The sequence below is a fragment of the Pyrgilauda ruficollis genome, unplaced genomic scaffold (assembly GCF_017590135.1).
Source record: "Pyrgilauda ruficollis isolate IOZ18807 unplaced genomic scaffold, ASM1759013v1 scaffold74, whole genome shotgun sequence".
NCBI lineage: Eukaryota > Metazoa > Chordata > Aves > Passeriformes > Passeridae > Pyrgilauda > Pyrgilauda ruficollis.
Window position 1 is genome coordinate 5,680,777 of NW_024529266.1, and position 19,859 is coordinate 5,700,635.

Consider the following 19,859-nt stretch of genomic DNA (forward strand, 5'->3'; position numbering starts at 1 on the left):
CATAATAAAATGTCAAAGTACGGTAGGAGTACTGCAATCAAAATTAGATTAAGATTGAGAGGCAAAGAAAAATGTTTGATCTTGATTATTTCTTGCATTTGAAATAGTAACAGAAAATGCATACATTGAAAGAATATGGAATGATGAAGTACAGTATCAGAGTGATCAGAAACTGAGTTTTGGCTATGAATGCTAGAAGTTAGTTAGCCTGAGTAAAATAAAATTAGTTAAACTTTTCAAAGGTGGTTATAGATCACCTAAGGCCAGTTAACTTAGGTGTGTTTGTGTGTAGATAAAAACTTTGTCTGTAACATTGATTACACATGACTGAGTAGACCTCAGGTGAACCTGCAGCCTCATTAATGTTTCATATGGAAATGGGGTTGTTGCCAAATATCATTATTTGTTCATCTATCTCCTATTGTGCTCTATACACAGATTTCAATAAAATTACTGAATTAATTTAAGACTTAACATGGCAGCCTTTAGGTTTTACTGCTTACAGATCTAAAGTAATCCTACTAGGTAATACTTACTGCAAAACATAATATTTTTTTCTGTTTCATTTATTTGCATGATGTGTCTATTTAAAGTCACTAAACCTCATGATACTAAAAAAAGAGAAATTTTGAGTTAGTAAAAAAGGACTGTAGCTCTAATAATTTTTTTTAAGATGCCAAACATTTAGTTCGTTATTTGCTCTTTTAAAACTTTCTTAGTTTCTTTCAGACCTGAGGTTCAAGGAACAGGAAGATTAGGTAACTACAATAAGGCTGAAGAGTCTTTTTGGACTGCTCAGTTATGTAATGGAGTTATACTCAAGAGCTGTGTTATTAGCAAATACTTTCCTTCTGACAATCTAAGCAAAGTATTTGGAACATAGTTCTTTGAAATATCTATTGCCCAAACATTTCTAATACCAGACACATATCTGAGACCACACTAAAAATATAAATATGTACAAGTATCCTCACTTGATCATCAGGTACTATTTGCTCAGAGAGTAGTGTTTTTTTTTGGGGGGTGATGGTGTGGGGTTTTTTGTTTGTTTGTTGGGGTTTTTTGCTTGGTTTTATTTGTGTTTTTTGTGGTTTTTATTTGTTTGTTTGGTTTTTGGTGTTGTTTTTTAGTCGTGGTGGTTTTTTTTTTTGTTTTTTTTTTTTTTTTGTGTTGTTGTCAGAGTTGGTTTTTTTTTCCCAAAATGTAATTATTGTGGCACTGTGTTCACAAACTTGTTAGGAACAGCACACTTGAAAAAATGCATGCTTTCCTAAGCTGGAGCAAACCAGTCTTTTAAGTAATAGAATGTGAATGAGTTAGCATGATATGCAGTTGCTGCCTGTTTTTAATGTTTTTTCCTGTTCAGTTCGTGTGATATGTATTGGTGCCGATTGTAAAAGATATATCAAGGGGTTTAGCTCTTTATCAGAAATAACTTCATTTTCCAGTCAATGCATATCTTATTTCTTCCATCATTAATCCTACAATGTCGTCTCAATTATATAAATAGAAGTGGGAAACAACCCATCCTGACAAATATTTCTGAATTAATAAATGTTCTTTATCAATCTGTTATACCGACTAAGGCAACACAACTTGCAGGATGATTAAAACGACCCTTTGTTATGAGAATCAGCAGGAACCATAGAATTTAATTGCCAGAAAGTTCAATGTCATCTGGATCCTAATGCTGCTGAATGTGACTGCAGCCTTTGGATGTTAAAAGTGAGTACTAATACTCAATCAGTTTCTATTACTGTATGGATGTGGCTGTCAGAGTTTTACTCTTTAACTGTATTTGATGTCACCTATGACTATGATCTTGAGCTGATGTCATTTACAATTCAAGTTCTTTTAAAAGGAAGAAGTTAATAGATCAAAGCGAGACATTGCTGCAATTGAATGATGAGAGATGATCACATAAATGAAACTGGTCAAGAAGAAACATAGGGTTGAATCAGTTAGTCATCATGCCTAGTTGTTTTTAATATTCTGATTAAGGATTTGCCTGTTGTTGTGACAAGGACTGAAATAATTCCATTTATATTTTGAACACATTCTACAACACTGTTAGTTTGGTGAAGATCTTTATCTTCCCTATATTTTGGGGCAAAGTTTGATATTTATATCCATTTTGTCAATGGCATGAGAGAAAAGAACCTTTATGCTTGCTTGCAGGTGATCAACAATTCCCAGTAACTTTGTTATGGAGAAGCATATGGTGAGGTTATCTCTGTAACATAAATCTCTTGAATCCAACAAAAGGAAATAGAAAAATAAATAGATACAGTCAAAAGAACACTATATCAGGAGTAAAAAAACCCCTGATTTTGGTCTTTGAATTGCAGACATATTACACATATAAAGTACCACAGCATTTAAAGGTTATCTAAAATCTTGGCCAGATACAATGAGAATAATAATGACACCTGTTTTTTATAAAAGTCTCTCATAAGGGGCCCTTGAAAGAGTTTTAAAATAATGAAAATTAGCATTACTACAGATTTAAAGATTGAAAGAAGGACAAGTTTGCATGAGCTATACTGTCCTTCAGTAAAACAGAAAATGGGGGTGAATATTGTATTACCTGGAATTATTACTATATCAATAATATACTGAATTGATTTCCAGCATTGCTGGGCTTACTTCTAAATGACAGTAATTCCTTCCCTTGGATTAACATAATTTATAGTTTCAAATGATAACATAATGTTGCCCTTTCCTTCCTTGTTCATGCATTTATTTCTGATCACAAACTGTTGGTGGAATGGAGGCTGTGTCTCACCAGAAGTACTACAGTATATCACAGTCAGGTAAAAACACCACCAGAAGGTCAAATGTTAAACTGCGGTGCAAATTGCAATTTAGCATTTGTTACAGACTTAGTAAACACCCCTCTAATGAACCAGACCTTTATTACAGTTCATATTGTTGGTGATTAAGTTTTTGCTGACAAGTCGTTTCACCTCCTGCACTTTTGCATCACTCTTTACAATAGAAAAAGAATAAAATATTAGTGTCAGCAAATATAAGACACTTTGTATTCTTTATTTCAACTTAATGTCTTTACTGTCTTCTCATTTAAGTAATCTGAATTTTTGTTTTAGTCTCCACAGGCTAATACAAATATGAATATAAAGTACCCTGAAAAAACTTTTAAAACTGGTGAGTTAATTACCTAACAGTAGAAATATTGCTTCTTTAATAAAAAAGAAGAAAAAAACCCCAAACCACATACAGTACCTCATCTAATTCCATTTCATCTGGACTCTCCCATGGTTTGATAAACTTTCCACGAGACCTCTTCAAAGGCACAATAACTATGTAATAGCCTCTGTAAATGACAAAGTTTGACAAAAGAGAAGTTGAATGAAAAGGAACAGATAAATTGATAGAGTAGGTATGTTTAGAGGAACTTAAGAGAAAGGTGGTATGTTGAGAATAAACTTCTGCACATTAGTATGTCACTGCAGCCTTCCAAACACAGCTGTAAATGTTCACACTCTTGAAATAACATCAGCTGTAAAGCATTTGACAAACAAATGGCACCAATTACCTGTCTTTTTGTGCAAACATATAAATATTTATAAAAAAATTAATTACAATGTACTAAAATGCCGACATGAAATACAACAACCATAGGTTATGTGTGCCCTGCCACCATCACATTGAAAAAGAAAAACCAAAGCCCTAAATTGAAATATATTACCATATATTTAAATCTCAATTACCAACCCATCTTCCCCCATTTTAATGTATAATCAGAATAGTAGGTTTAAAAAATGTATTTTTTAATGCCAGTATCATAGTAAAGGGAAAAGAAAGGAAACAGGACCTACACTGCATCCATACTCTTTCCTTTTGACAACCAAATGCCATTAGCTCTATCTACATAGGTATCCTGTTCACAGTTGTAGGTAAGAGAGCTCGATACATACTCTCTAGGATTTGCAAACTACATATATCAGTTTTCCTCAGAAATATTTTTCTAATAATATTTTCTTCCTCCCCACCCATGGAGACAATATTTTATATTTTATATATATAAAAATATTTTATATTTTATATATATTTTCTAGTGTGATGGAGATCTGGTACTTTCATTGCTTACTTCACAAAGCCTGGATATGTGTCAGGCAGATCCATAACTTCACATTAGTGTGAGGGAAGAAGCAGTGGAATCACAACAGCAGGACATGCAGGGTAGTATACGTCTTCTTGATAAACACACTTGTCAAAAAGTCAAGCACTCTCCATATCAGGGGAGAGGGAAAGAAATATTTTCTTTGTTTCTAGTAACAAAACCTTATTATATCTGGGTCTCATTATGTAAGGTAATTTAGTGTCTCATGGGCCATCTCCCCTTCCAGTCTGCTTTTTTTTTTACAACCCATTCAACCTTCTGCAAAACCATTAATTTTACTCATGAAATGCAGCTGAAAATCCTTAGTAATTAACAAAGAGTCTACAGAAAAGGAGCTGCCTTAATACTGGCTAAAAAACATCTCAATCTAAGCCAACTCTAAACTATCTTTTTTACCATACCAGGGCAGACCATTGATCCATTTTAATAATCTCTTCTTATTTAAAGCTCTTTCCCATAAAAGAAATGTAACAAAACTTTAGATTTTCAGCTCCTGTAGAAAGTACGTGTATTCAATAATATTTGTGTTAAGAAATTTGAGGAAATTTTCTGTGGAAAAGATAAGCTCCAGCAGGAGCACTGCAAAGCAGTGTTGCCCACAGATTTTTAACTAGTGCCCACTTGCTGTATTCCAATATTTCAAAAAACATCTGTGGCATACATTCTTATAGTGACAGTATTATAAATCATCTTTTAAAATATTAAAAACTGTGAGACTGGATGACCCCACGTTTTAAACCTGCATTGGTCTATTAAAAATACTTTGAACAGCAAATCCTAGTAAACACTGACTGACATGCCCTTTCTTTAACAGATGTCTGAGAATCAAGACAACAAGAAGTGAGAGCTTGCCCCTCTATATGTTCAAACAGCTAAGACACATACTTATCCTTTTCTTTTCTTTTTCTTCATATTTTTATTTTTTAATCTAGTGGAGTGTTCATACATTTTTCTTTTCAACCAAGGAACATCCTGCATGCAATTGTAACTTTCACACTCTTTTTCACTTCCCTCATGAAAGTGTCCCTCTCATAACTTTGAAAATCTACTAAGACTTTCAGCACATGCAGAGTATTTTAAACTGAAAGAACAATCAGATCAATAGTAAGCAGAAAAATTAAAATTTTTCACACCAATATGCAGTGCTGCAAATTGTGAAGGACAACAAAATTCTGTGATTTTTAGTTAATTGTGTAAAATATAGCATCTCCTGAAAAACGCGTTTTATAGTTTACTTCATTACTTGCTTGTTTGTTTTTAGGTTGGAGTTTTTTCTGGGGGAGAGGGGGGAGGAGGGTGAGAAATAAAGGGTTTATTTGGATATTGTTTTATCTACTGAGTATTTGAGAGGCCAAAATCTTCCACAAAGCTCTGTTTTTACTTAAGACTTTTCAAAGATGTGAGATTCAGACAAAAATGAACTGTCCTTTACACATAAAAATTGCTTTGGAAATAGCCAAAAATACTAAAAGAAAGAAAAATTAAGCTGAGCAAAAGAGATTACTTTACTACTCATAAGGTGAGCTCTGCACCAATTTCTATGCTGCATCACCATCAAACATTGATAAACACTACTTCTTTAATTACAAATATTACAAAGGCTTTTATAATATTACCCTCAATCTCATTACCTGTTCTCCAGCAGAGCAAACTACTACCTGTTTCCCTTTCTGTGTAATTAGTATTATTGAAAAATTCTCAGTACTTCATGGTAAGCCAGGGACAGTCCTGAGGATATAATGTACCAATAGAGGAGCAGCATGTCTAAAAATGTGAACATGACTAATACATGAAATTGTTCTTCCCATATAAAGACTAATGCAGAATGACCTTACTTATTTTATTAGTACAAGCATCAGGTCAGGCTTTCTGTTCAGTATGTACTTGCTTTGGTATGTCTGCTCCAAGGGTCAAGTGAATGTTGTATTTGTTATTGTGTTTTGCTTTATCAAGCCTGATCAAATCTTAGAAAATAGATGCACAAATAGGAGATACATTATTTGCAAAACTGGCAGTTGGACCCTCTAGATTTAATGTACCTTTTCTCATGTCACTTAGCCTCTTTAACTTTTTTACACTATATAAAAAGAAGGGAATTGTCTTTTATTCCAGTGCTACCTTCTGCTGCTGTTTGATCAGCTATCCTGCACATTTTTCTCTCTGTGAATGCTCTGCCTCATAGATCTTTTTTGACTCATTCCATCTTCAGTCTTCCTTAGCTGCATTTGTTACTGACCGCATCTTACTCAATCTAATGATAATGACTACATTTTTCAGTTTTTCATCCTTTTAATGTTTCGAAGTCATTTATTTCTTGACCTTACCTGCCTCAAATTCTTCAGTAAGTAATGAAAAAGGGGGCAGCTTTCTAGCAAGCTGTAAAAATCCACCAGGGAGAGGACAAGTTGAATTCCCATCATTTAGTGACTGGCTCATTTTCCTTCCCATTTCCTTTACATTACATAAGGGAACCTTACAGATCAACCAGAATCACTATAAACAGAGCAATAACACTTATTGATTGTATTATGCTTCATGTTTTCCTGGCAAATCTTTATTGTCTAACCTTTCTAATCCCTGCTGACCATGTGCTCTCAGGTCTTTAGTCCTATTTCTGTTTAAATTTCCACACTACCTGTTCCTTTCCAAAATCTATGTAACCTCTGGAAAATTTCCAACTTTTTCAGCAAACTCTTGTTTTCTTTCTGAGACCAGTGGAGAGGACAAGGTATTTTTATCCTGATAAAAACTATCAGAAATAATTAATCTGAATTAAGTGCAGTACCAATTCTTTAAAACTCAATATAATTCTTCAGTGACTGAGTCTGAGTACTTCAAGGAGCTACAGCAGGGTAATTAGGCATTGATGGGTATCCATTCTTTTTGAGATGATATATTGTTTAAAATACAACTGGTTTTCTGCATCCCTCATTTTGCAGTCTGTGATGAAACACAAAAGTACTGTGAGAAAAATCTACAAACTGAAGGACAATCAGTCTTCATACAAGTCTTACATACCTGTCTATGTGACAAACTTAAGAGTTCTAGCTGGAACTGACATATAGTGATCATCTATTCCCATTACCTCACCACTTCAGGGCTGACCAAAAGTTAAAACAAATTAGGGCATCATCCAATACCTCTTAAACACTGACATGCCTGGACATTAACCACCTGACTAGGAAGCTTCTTCCAGTTTGAAAACACTCACAGTAAACAAATGCTTCTTAATACATCTGAATCTCTCCTGATGCAGCTCTGAAGCATCATCTTATATTCTATAAATGGATGCCATTCCCTCTTCACATGCCCTCCTCAGAAAGCTGCAGAGAGCAAGGAGGTCAGCCTTTAGCCTTCTTTTCTCAAAACTAGACAAGCTCAAAACTCTTAGCAGCTCCTTACAGGACAATCCTTTCAGTCATTCCATCATCGTTATTGCCCCCTGTTGAATGCACTCAAGGACCTTTACAACAGAATTTAACATTTGTTCTTAATTTTCATGCCACTCATGACTGCCCAGTGTTCCAGTCTATCTATATCCTTTTGTAAGACCTCCTGTCCCATGAGAGAGACAACAGCACCTCCCAGTTTACTATATCAAATATTACACCAATATTAGGTCAAATACTACTGTAGAGTACTGTAGTCTCTGTACTGTTATAAAAAATAAAGCCATGGTCAACTATCAAGAGTTAGAATGATCATCTCTCTGGAGCTAAAAAGAATGGTATGCCATACACTCACTTTATATTCTCATTTGAGGGTACTTCTGGAAGTTCCACAGTTATCATTCCATCTAAGTTGGTCTTTCCAATGAAGACTGGCTTTGTGCGAAGCACGTCTGGTGCAGTCTTTGCGGTTACTCTGTGCTGAAGACCCCCAGCACTATTCCCTCTGTTTGTCAGGACAAATGAATATGACGTCTCTGGCTTCAAGTTTGTGATCAGCTTTTGAGTAGCACGTCCATCAACCTCCATTTTCCCATCATCATAAAGGATCTAAGTTAATACACAACAGTAGTTTTGGTTATTAGGAGAGAGCAAATGATGCTGTCACACTGAATTAATGAATCAACCTAGATATAAATTTAAATAATAGATTTTAATTTTAATTTATTTGGGTATTTTAGGGTGTAAAGCAGTACTGAATTCACTACTGAAAGTAAACTTTTTACTTTCAGGGGAAAAACAAAAGTATTACATCAATATAAAGCAATGCAAACACTCCTGAAATCCAATATCACTTTTTCAAAGTAAGCAGCTTTTCTTGAACCCAGAATTTATACCAAGGTACTCTTGTTAAAAGTACCTTGATTTTTTCATTCACACTCCTTATTTAGAAAGGTTTTTGTACTATTTACTTCCTAAAACACTGTTCTTCATTTGCCACTGCCTGAGATGACACAAGAGATTAAGAATGAAGCAGAAGAAATTCCAGGCAAGACTGGATGTTACTTTGGGTCTCTGTATCTGGATAAAGCTATAGCTAGTGGAGTAAAAGAATGGCAAATCAAAAACATGCTTTTGTACACTGAGGAGGCAAAACCCAAAATGTCACTCACTTGCATTCTCTATTGAAAGGACTAGAAAAAAAGAAGAAAAATTTTATTTTGTTCCACTGTTTTCTTTAAAATATTGTAGTGGTGAATGAATAATTAGCGATCTTAGAAACTGCAATACCCCAATAGATATTTATGATTCATGTTCAGTAAGCTACTTAAGCAGGTGAACACATTGTCTAGTTTCTGTTATTTTCTCTTGTACAAATGGAAAGTAACTTACTTTGAAAGGCAAAGCTGAATTGTAGTTTTCTGGAATTTCCCAGGACAGCAAAACAGAAGTCTTCATTACTGCTTTAACATGAAAATTTTTTGCAAACACTGCTGGAAAAAAAGAAACACTGTATATAAACAACATCTTGGAGCTTACGTCTTGTAATTTTTCCACTGCTACTTGGGAGTATTAGCTTTCCATTTAGATCAAAAATCAACAAGAATTCAATTCTCCTACCTGTTAGTTCATATTTAAATATCACTTTAAACTCATTCTCATTCTTATCTAGTGCAACTCAATACACACATTTTCCTTACCTGAAAATATTGTGAAGAAGTTAGCCAGAACTTGCTTGGCAAGGGACAACTGATTTCTATTGCATCCAAAACATATTAAGATTTATATACTTTACCTTTTGTGTTTGATGAACCTATTTTTATGAATGGGCCGGTCAGTTTTATTTACACCTTCAAATACACTGATATCCAAAGACCGCCACTCCTTTAAAGGTCAACGCCATAAGCAGACAAATCCTACCTTGATCCACGGGTAGTGTCCTGAACTGGACACTCGGACTATATGGACCAGGCCCTTTGCTTGTGTGGGCACGTACTTTTACATCATAAGTGGTATCTGGTTTTAAGCCAGAAAGTGTCATAGTGGTATCAGCAGGAACAACAGGGAGTTCAACTGGCTGGTAAGCAACATTGATATCTCTGTACAAGAGGGTATATTTGGTGATAATGCCATTTCTTTCTGCCAAGAGTGGCATCTGCCAAGTTAATTGAACTGATGTTGAAGTAGAGCTTTCCGAGTGGAGATTTTGGGGAAATCCACTGGGTACCTCTTCAGGAACAGAAATCTCTTTAACCATCTCCTCCCCAAAGCCCACTTTATTTCTAGCTGAGAGCCTGAAGACATAAGAAGCTCCTTTGTGAATGTCTGTGGCCGTGAAGTGATCTTCCTTCTCTGAGAACTCCATGGTCGTTAATGTATCCATGTCTTTGCGACCAAACTTCAGGCGATAACCCTGCAGCGGGCCAAAAGTTTCCACTGGAGGATGCCACTGAATTAGAGCCGTGTTCATCTGTGTGTGGCTAATCACAAGCCGAGGTTTGCCTGGAACTGTAGCACAATGTTATTTAAAGAGGATAGATATAAACACAATTGCATGTAAAATTCTTGAGGCTAGTTTTTTTAGCAGGAATAGGGATATATTTTCTCCTTCCTCACTCTTAGTTCCACATATTACTGTCCTAATGAAGAAATAGTGTCTGGCTTCTGCACTATTTAGTAATACAGTATAAGGAACTGCAACAGTAGAGATGTTTACTGCTTTTATCTTCTTCCCTTACCATTATTTCTAAATACAGAGCACATTCAGAGGCACAGGATCTAGGAACACAATCAAGAAGTAAAACTTCCAACAAACGTCTTATGAATGGTCCTGTCTCACAAATCCTTGTTTGCAAAAAAAAAAAAAAAAAAAAAAAAAAAAGTACTGTGATAAGTTCTCATGTATTTAATCCATCAAAGGCATATTTCCTGTAAATGGGAAAATAATTACTGAAGAAATAACAAGTTTCTAGATAAGTTTACCATAACTTTATCATTAATAGTAAAAATGCAGTAGAAGTCAGAATAACCTTGCCCTCAAAAATCATTACTACACAGGATAGAAGCCTGTCATTCTAGTTTCCATACAAAAAATCACTTCTGCCTCTACACAGTGTGGAGAGGTAGTGCAGTTTGGAATTTAATATTTTACAGCATGGCTTATCACATATGATTTACATTCCAGCATGGGTTTTGTGTACATGAACTGGATTTCTTTTGAAGAACTATAAAGTGGTAGCTTTTCTTAATCTATACACCACATACAGTCACGACCTTAACTGGGACCCATTGGTCCAAACTGGTGATTTGTCTTTTAGAGAAGTTCAGACTGGTATGTATCCATTGGTACGGATATTGAGGAGGAATTGAATTGAATCAATCCAGAGAGGACTGAATCCTAATCAAGCCAGAAATGCCATTATATAATTTATATAGTGTACATTTTTGGAGTCCCTATATGAATTCTTATTTACTGGTTCTATTTCATTGATTCATTAATTTTTATTTGTTCATATCCATTTGTACACATTTCATTTTTATTTTCATTAATACCTCTATTTCAAAAAAGTCTGTTTCTATTACAGTGATTTATTTGATAATGAAACATATCCATAACTATTTAGAAATTTGGTGCCCATTCCGTACCAATGCCTGACAGGTCAAGAGACCAGAACAGTTTTGGGAATAGCACTGCAATGACTACACAGTCTCCAACAAAGACTAATTAGTTTCATCTGCATTAGAAGCCTTCCCATGTGAATGCAACTGTGAGCTCTGGTTCCTGTATTTAAGCACTTTAATAGATTTTATTACTTATCTTCAGTTCTTCAGGCACCCAGCGAATCAGATTGCTATTGTCAGAAGGTCTAACCACCATACCATAAAGAATTAGGAGTAAGGAGGGAAGAATGGCACGCCTTGAAGAAAATTCTGCATTTAGTAAGCTCTTTTCTCATTACATCCATCATAAGTCATGACATTGCTTCTAATTTCATAAGAATTATAGGTAGGTTTTATATACATTTTCCAAATATATTTAAATTTAGATGTTGAGTTCACCTGGCAGCATTATTGTGGAATCTTGTGTTTTCCCACACTTTCTGCTGTGTAAAGAATATCTCTCTGATCAGTTCTGACTTTTCCTCAATGATAAATAAAAGTCTTTATGGAACAAAGAGAATGTGAAGGCCTTTTGCAGGCCATATTTTTCTCTGTATTCTACCTATTACTGGCACTAGTGTAGCAGAGAAAATAATATTTTACCTAAAAAGAATAATACCCCTTCAGTTTTCTAGAGGAGAGCTTATTGGAAGGTATAACTAAAATATTATTGTAATAAATTGCCCTTTTTTTTTGTTCTTGTGGCAGACTTCACCATTAGAATGACATTTTAACCTCTGTGATAACTACAGAGAAAGGAAGAAACTAATACTTGCTCTTGATCAGAACCAGGGAACTAATACAGTTTACTTATTCAATAAAATGCCCTGTGACTAAAATAGCAAATAACAATGGTCACTTTTTTTAATACTGTAAAGCCTATCTTATGTTGTAAGGGAGATAAATTTCTTTTTATTTCCAGACAGCTTTCAGTTAACATTTACTTTCAGTATTACTTACTTATGAATATTACAGTCTTTTAGTACAAATGACAGGATTCTGTGCAGTTGTTTATACAGTTGCATCACCAAATAGCTCTCTCTAGAAATTTCTGATAATAATCTGAATTTTCCATTAGCCTAAAAGAAGTGAAATTGTCCATAAAATAAAATATATTCTCTGATCTAGTGAAATCCTCTTCCATTAGTAAATAGCAAAACATCTTTCACACACCCCTTTGCAACAGATATTACTGCTGCAATGGCTTGCCGCCACTAGTAGAAGCTCAGGCAAGCTGCCATTGCCAAATTACCCGAAGTAACTTTTTTCTCTTAGCTGATATAAAGTACACCACTGTCTTATTACAAACTTTTGTTTTTTAGCTGAAATCTGTATTTCAAGAGTGCTGTCCAGTATGAAAGCAAAAGACAAGTAATGGACAAGCTACTGCCCTATGGGATTCTTCAACTACTGTGACACAGAAATTAAAGGTCTGATTAAAATCTTCATAAAAATTGTATGATATCACTGACTAGTAAGTCTTCATTTTTATCAATGTCTTGTTAATCACACATTTTGTAATTTCTGCCTCAAGTAATTTAATAAGTACTTTGATTTAGAAATGTTCAATGACAGTTTTTGTTCCATCTAATTTCAACAGTGAGGAAAGGAAACCAAACATAAGACAAAAACACACTCTTGAATAAAAATACCAACCATGTTCAGTGACTTTACTAATAACTGAGTTACCATAGTATAGTCTTACTTGTGTTTGGTGAATCTTTCCAGCCTAGAAATGCAAATTATGCTTTTGTATGACTAACTTGTCAGCTGAATAGCTACTTATTGTCTGAATACCTTACAGATAGCTTCTCTAGTAAAAGTTCAAACATCTATTCTCCTTTCATATCTTTTATGGATATAATCTCAGTCAATCTCATTCAAACTTTAAAAGTTAGACTAGAAAGTCAGATCCTTCATTTTCTTTATTGTAGTATTTCAATAGCACCCTTCTAGGAAGAAAAAAAAAAATCAAATGGAGACTGAAAGTGAAAAGGTGACTGCATTACAGACCTACAACCCTTTGGTGTTAATGCATCATTCCTTCCCTCATGGGATGCATTTTCTCAGAAAGTGAGCAGGAAGCTCTTGGTACTGACTATATTCAATGTCTTATTTATCAAAATTTGCATACAAATTTTTCTTACAAAACCAGCTTAAACACAGCAAGCTGTAACACAAAGTGAAGAGATTTCATACAGTCTGGAATGTATGAAGGAGCAGAATGGTAACTAGCTCTTAATCCCAAGAACAAACACTACTTGTTCACAGGTTTAAGCAAACGACAAGAACAGTGCAATATTCATTACATTTATAGACATGCCTCTGATTGTCCATTGCTCTTCAATCAAGTTTATATGGGACACAGGATTTGTTCTGTCTTTTTTAAGCAGAAGCATCAGAGTTCTTGGTAGAATGATACAAGAACAATCAATAAGGAGCAAATGCAGTGAAATTACAAGTTTTGCAAGCACATTTGCATAACCTATGTTTATGTCTAGGACCTAATAAAATCTCAACTGTGTTTATTTAAACTGGGAATTGAGCTTTAAAAAAGAGTAATGGATCAAGTTCCTTTTTTTTCTTAAATCAAGTTCCAATACATGACTGAAATAGATATCACCTTTTTTCTCAGAGTATGAGAATTCAGGAAAGACAAGAAGTTAGAAAGTACGTTTCAGCAATAGCCAAGAGTAATGACTAGAATGTATTCTAAGGTCTGAAATGAAGCATGGCACATCTAGCCACCAAGACTGAGATTTTTCCAAGGAATCTAACAAGAAAAAAAATATAGATGGTTTTGATATTAATACAAGGTATGTCCTGCATTCAGTGATTGTTTTAAAAATTGAATCAATCACTATAAATACAAATATATATACACCTTTTGGATTTTATCTATAAGCATAAACAATACATTGTTATTCAGAGAAACTGTAATGGTGCTATATGTGATTGTAATAGAATATCCTTAATGGCTGCACTACAAACCCCTGAAAATTAACACAATACCTACATTTTGGGAACATCTGTAGGTGAGCATGACACTAAACCTGTGGTGGGTTAAGCTGTGCCACAGACACATCCCATCTGCATTGGTTATGCAGTCAAGATATTCAACCTCTAACACCACCTGAGATCAAACACAGGCTGAACACAGTGGCAGGGTGAATTTTGCCCCACTTTGTTCCTAAAATTACCCCTGAATCAATATGGGCTTCAGGGTTTCACAGGATGGAGTTTCATTCTGTTTTGCAATTCTCTGCTTTAATAATTACATTCTTTTGAGATAAGTTGTGAATGTCATACAGATGGGTTCTTCCAATGTTTTTACTAACAGGCAGCAGTGCTGCTACTTTCATGAAGATCATGAAAGCCCTTTACAAGTTTTTCAAATATCCTTCTGAGCTCTGAATTTCTATTTTTTCCTCTCAAAGAAGACACCAATTTTAGCAGAAGAGCTACTAAAAACTATAAAGTGACCTCATTTGGAACTAAAAAAGGGATAAAGGGAGGTACTGCTCTATTTTTATCCAAATAAATGAAGGTCCAAATACTGAAGCAGAAAATCCAGTGTCCTAGAAACAATTTTCACACAACAGGAGACTTCCAAATAGTAGGAACAAAACAGTAGCAGAAAAAGTCAAAGGATTCATTTAGAGCTCAATTTGTATATAAGTATTACCTGCACCAGTAGTAGACACAAGTTTGGGTTTGCTGCGTGCTCCGTCACCTTTAGTTGTATAGGCTGTCACAGTGAAAGAGTATGTGGTTTCTGGCTGAAGCCCAGAAATTAACATTTCCTAAGATGAAAGAACATAAAATAAGAACAATTAATTTAAAACAGATTGTGTGCCAGGAGAATGCAGAATCCTTTAGAAACTCATTTATATTACACTTTTGAGCTATTGGCAGTGATAGCAAGCATGTGAGTGCACCAACAGACTGTACTGTGTGAAATACTTGATAACGCCAAACATTTCACTCAAGCAATAAAGGACAGCACACATATAAACAGTATACCTCAGGTAGTTTAAAACAAAAGACCAAAGGTTTAGCGGTGTGAACAGTGAAAAAGTCTTCTGAAATACCTTGCCTGAGGAATACTACTGACATTGTGAAACACATGCACATGTAGATATGAGAAACTCAGTTTAACTTAATCATGAACAGGATATCACTGGTATAGTTCTAAAACACCTAGTAAGAAAAATGTGTGCATTTACATGCACACTTTGTAAGTAATGATGGTTTAGCTGACGAAAAAAGCCTTGTTACTTCCATAACACTTTCACTGTAACCTGTGCCACTGGGTAGACTGTGCTTCTCAACATCTGAAAGGACTTCAGAAACAACTAGCCCTGCAGGTGTAAAGGACTATGTAAAACACCACTAAAAATGTGGTGAGAGGATAGATCTGATGGCCCTCAGATGACAGCAGCTACACAACAAGTATCTCTCCTCAGCTAGAGCAAAGTTACAGCAACAATATCAAACTGTAAATATCAGAGCAAGGGGGTATCTTTTCATATGTGTGTGCATGCACACGTACATGCACACAGAAGAGGCTGAACGGTGTACGAGAAATGTACTAAACTTATGTCCCACTGCAGGGACAGCAAGAGGAGTAAGTTCTGACACTCATAATATAAATAAATCTTTTATGTAAATATAAAAGGACAGTATTTGGAAGTAACTGAAGGGCCTGGAGTCCCCAGCTTCCAGCATGTAACCACTGGATTACTTTTTGTATTTTCATATGGCTGAATGAACTTGTACTACATTTCAATGCTGCCAGAGGGATAGTATATTTATACATCTAAATAAATAGCAAATGTGCAATCACACATCCCTGAGATGCAACAGCCATGAAAAGTTGATATAAAAATCATGGGCCAGAGTATTCATAGTACATGGATTTTTCAAGATAGTGGATATGAGCTTAGTAAATATGTGATTAGAATTCAGCATTGTATTTACAGTCAGTTATTACCAATACAGAAATAATTAGGTAATGATCAGAATGAGTGGGCAAAATAGCTCAAGTAAAAAAAAAAAAAAAAAAATCCCAAACAGAATGAAGCAATACATAAAAATCTACTATCAAAAGATCAACTTCTTAGACTCTATCTCAGAATTTAATTGAGCTGTAAGGCCAAAATCAGTAAGAAAAACTTCATATCTTTCATAAGAAAACTGCACCTGGTACTACCAGAATTAAACTGTAAAAGGTATAAAAACCCCACCAGAAAACCACAAAACAGAAAGACTTATGAAGACATTGGTTTCATCTAGAACAACCAATACTTCATGATACAAGAGCTATGGCTGTATGTAATGTTTGAAAGTGTTGTTTGGATACAGCAAACATTATTACTTAGGCATAAACACTGCAGGGCATCTGGCTTTCTTGATAGCATGTATTTATTTTATACAAAAGAAAGCACAACTGACTTCTACTTTCAGTTACACAAAAAAATTTTAATCTTAAAATGAATACAGAAAAATACAACTATTGGTATGTAACTCTGAACCACTTCTGTTTTATTTTCTATCACCTTGTAAAGAAGAAATTGTGAGGCAAAGTTAGTGACAGCCATCAAAAAGATGAAAACACAAATCAGTGCTGTACATTTTGGCATCATGCTAAACCCCAGAACAGGCAAACAACAGTAACCCTACTCTCCCTGGGGTAAAAAAAAAAAAAAAAAATAGAACAACAAAGAAAAAAGGTGTCATAAGAGAAAACCCTTGATGTTAGGAACATGCATTTGTGCAAATATCAAAAAAAAACACCCTGCAAAACAAAAAACCAAAACAGAACAAAACAAAAAACCAAAAAAAAAACAAACCCAAAGAAAGCACCAAAAAACACCCCTAACCCAAAACAAAACCATACAGTGCTACAAGCAAACAAGCAAGACAAAAAAATCTCAACCCAAACACACAGTTTTTCTGCCCAGTCAAAAAGTACTTACATGTTCAGTAGTATCATCATATTCCCACTAATTTACAGTAAAGGAAGTTGAAAGGAAAAACAAAAGAAATAAGGAGATTTGTAGCCTGGTTGAGATAAAGTTTTCTTCTTTATAGCAGAATGAATATGAAAGATGTCTGAAAACATCTTGTACAGTTTGAATTATCCATATAGAATCACATGAAATTTGGTTAATGAAATCAGGCCAGGCATTTTTAATTCCATTTCTGTTTTCCCTAAAATCCAGCTACTTCTCTTTCACTGACAAATAAAAGAAGTAACGAATCCTCTTGTACCATGTAATACTATTTTATAAGAGTTTTTAATAAAATTACCAAGGAAGAATTAAAGGCTACCTGGTTTATTTAATCAAGTTACCAGGTTCAGTTTCCTAAACTAATTCAATGCATTAAGTTTTGAAACCACACAGATATTTTACTATCCAGGTCTTCATACTAGCACAAGCCTTGATCACACATATCATAGAAGTACTACAGGCAGGAAGGAATGGTGGGAAGAGAAAGGAGTTGACTATCCTTCCTGAAACAGTGGCAAGTGGGCTGGTCAATGCTAAACTTGACAAAAGAAGAAATTCAACTTTTGCCTTTATGGTATTTGGACTCTAGTATCTCATCTAGTCTCCAGTTACTGACCTTCTAGTTTTTTAAATCATTGTAATCCCCTACCTGAGAGAGGTTGAAAGTAAAAATTTGTGAAGAGGAGAACCAAAGCACACTAGCATGTCCTTTCCCTTCCCACTTCCTGATCTACTTTCATCTTTGTCTCCGTTTAATTAAACCATAAGAACACCATGTTTTCCAAAGTAAGAAAGTAAGTACTGGCAGCAAAGTCCTCCAGAAACAGACACAGTATTTTGAAAACAGGGTCATGAGCAAAATGCAGGTGTAGGAGACCTATTGTCCAAAAAGGTCTCTGCAAATCTGAAATTCAGAACCAAAACTGAAGAGATAAAAAAAAAAAAGGGGCAACCCCCTATTTGTTTACTCATGTAAAATGCTTACAAACCAGATTTTACTCTTTAAGTTAATAATTTCTTTTTGTTTCCAGTCAATCCAGTCATAAACTGTGAGGCTGCAGTGAGACATGTATAAGGGATAATAGTTTCTCATAGGATGACCCCTTCAGTATCAGGAGTTTTGTAAATCTTAAGTTTTACAGAGGGCTGGTATATCTCAATCAGTAAAATCCTGGTTTGAGAAGCTTTTTAAACTGGATGTTTTCATTATCTCATATTCTCATAATTTCTAAAATAGGTAGGAAATTTTACAATATAAATAACCACATACCTATGAAACTAAGTTTCTCATTTTATTTATGCTCCTGATATGAATGATGGAAAGTATAACACCTCAGTGGTTTCTAAAGTTACCTTAAGAACATTAATTTATTGTGAAATATGTAGTAAGGTGCGTACAAGCTAATAAGAGAAACACTATAACAACAGGCTAACACAGGTTTCTAATGATCCTAGGCTCTCCACTGAAACACTGAAATAGGAGATGGCTGGATCAGGCCATGCACAGTTTACTACACTGTCTCTGGATCAGATCACTCTGAATTCTTAAATTCACTCTTAAAATTTCAGAGTACCTGTTAAGCCTCCAGGTTTAGCAGAATCAGAACAATGACATAGCCTAGCATTTAGATGGAGATCAACACAGAAGAAAGTGTCTTGTTTTGGCCCAAGAACCTTTAAATGCAAGTGTTCCGAAAAAAGTTTTTAAAATAGAGGCAGAAAATGCTAGACTGTTCAATAGAAAGAAAAAAGACCTTCAACAACAAAAGGCAACTCTATGGTAAATAAAATGTTTTCACTGTGACCTTGAAAAGAATGGAGTCTCCCAATTACCTGTGCATCCGCCAGCATGATGTCTTTTAGCATGGGCTGGCCCTTTGGCTCTCCGTTCTCCATCCTGACGTAGTGGACCTGGTAGCCTCGAATCTGGCCGTGCTGCTTACTGGGCACCGGCGAGCGCCAAGACACTCTAACAGCGGTGGAGTTGACAGCCTCCACCTCGACTTTGCGAGGAGGACCACTAGGAACTGGAACAACATCATTGGACAGAAGAGAATTACAGCCACCTGTCCCACCCATGTCTTTCACTTTTTTTTAAGAAAGGGCAGACTCACTATGTTGTCTCTGAAGAATACAGATCATTCAGCAAATGAAGATGCTCAACAAATCTGCTCTAGCTTTCAGTGAAAAGATCAAAAAAATGACTGATGCAAAAAATGGAAGAAAAAGGAGTATTAGAGAAATAGAAAAACATGTAAAAACATGTAAAAAAACATGTACAAAAGCCAAGGAAGATGCTTTGAGATTCAAAGCATTGTAGTACAAAGAGAGATTTTAATCATTGAAATAATAATACTATAATAATAACAAAACCACAAAAGATTAAAAAAAAAAGTTGCCCTTTTTTTTTGTTTGTCAAGTTCTACGTTTTATTTTGGTTTGGTTTTTTCCTCAGGATAAAAAGGAGGCTGATTACAAGTCTGTCTTCTGTCACTTTCAAGAATGGAAGAAAAGAAAATGTGTGGAGCATCAGTTTTCCAAGATCAAAAAAACAAAACAAAAAAAAAAGCCAACAAAAAAACCCACAACCCAAAAAAACCTTCAAATCAAAAAGTGTAATATGGAAGAAGAAAACAGTTTAAAAAAAACAAA

The 19,859-nt window shown here is 34.9% G+C and overlaps 1 protein-coding gene across 1 annotated transcript in view; it reads right to left on the reverse strand.

Moving 5' to 3' along the window:
• Nucleotides 1–19,859, reverse strand: part of PTPRD (protein tyrosine phosphatase receptor type D) — a 281,972-nt gene that overhangs the window by 94,636 nt on the left and 167,477 nt on the right. The window contains exons 14-20 of the mRNA XM_041486099.1: nucleotides 19,041–19,234; nucleotides 17,172–17,198; nucleotides 14,879–14,996; nucleotides 9,454–10,041; nucleotides 8,926–9,026; nucleotides 7,889–8,142; nucleotides 3,244–3,334 (exon numbers count right to left, since the gene is read on the reverse strand). Coding sequence (XP_041342033.1) covers nucleotides 3,244–3,334; nucleotides 7,889–8,142; nucleotides 8,926–9,026; nucleotides 9,454–10,041; nucleotides 14,879–14,996; nucleotides 17,172–17,198; nucleotides 19,041–19,234 — 1,373 coding nt within the window. The remainder of the gene's footprint in view (nucleotides 1–3,243; nucleotides 3,335–7,888; nucleotides 8,143–8,925; nucleotides 9,027–9,453; nucleotides 10,042–14,878; nucleotides 14,997–17,171; nucleotides 17,199–19,040; nucleotides 19,235–19,859) is intronic.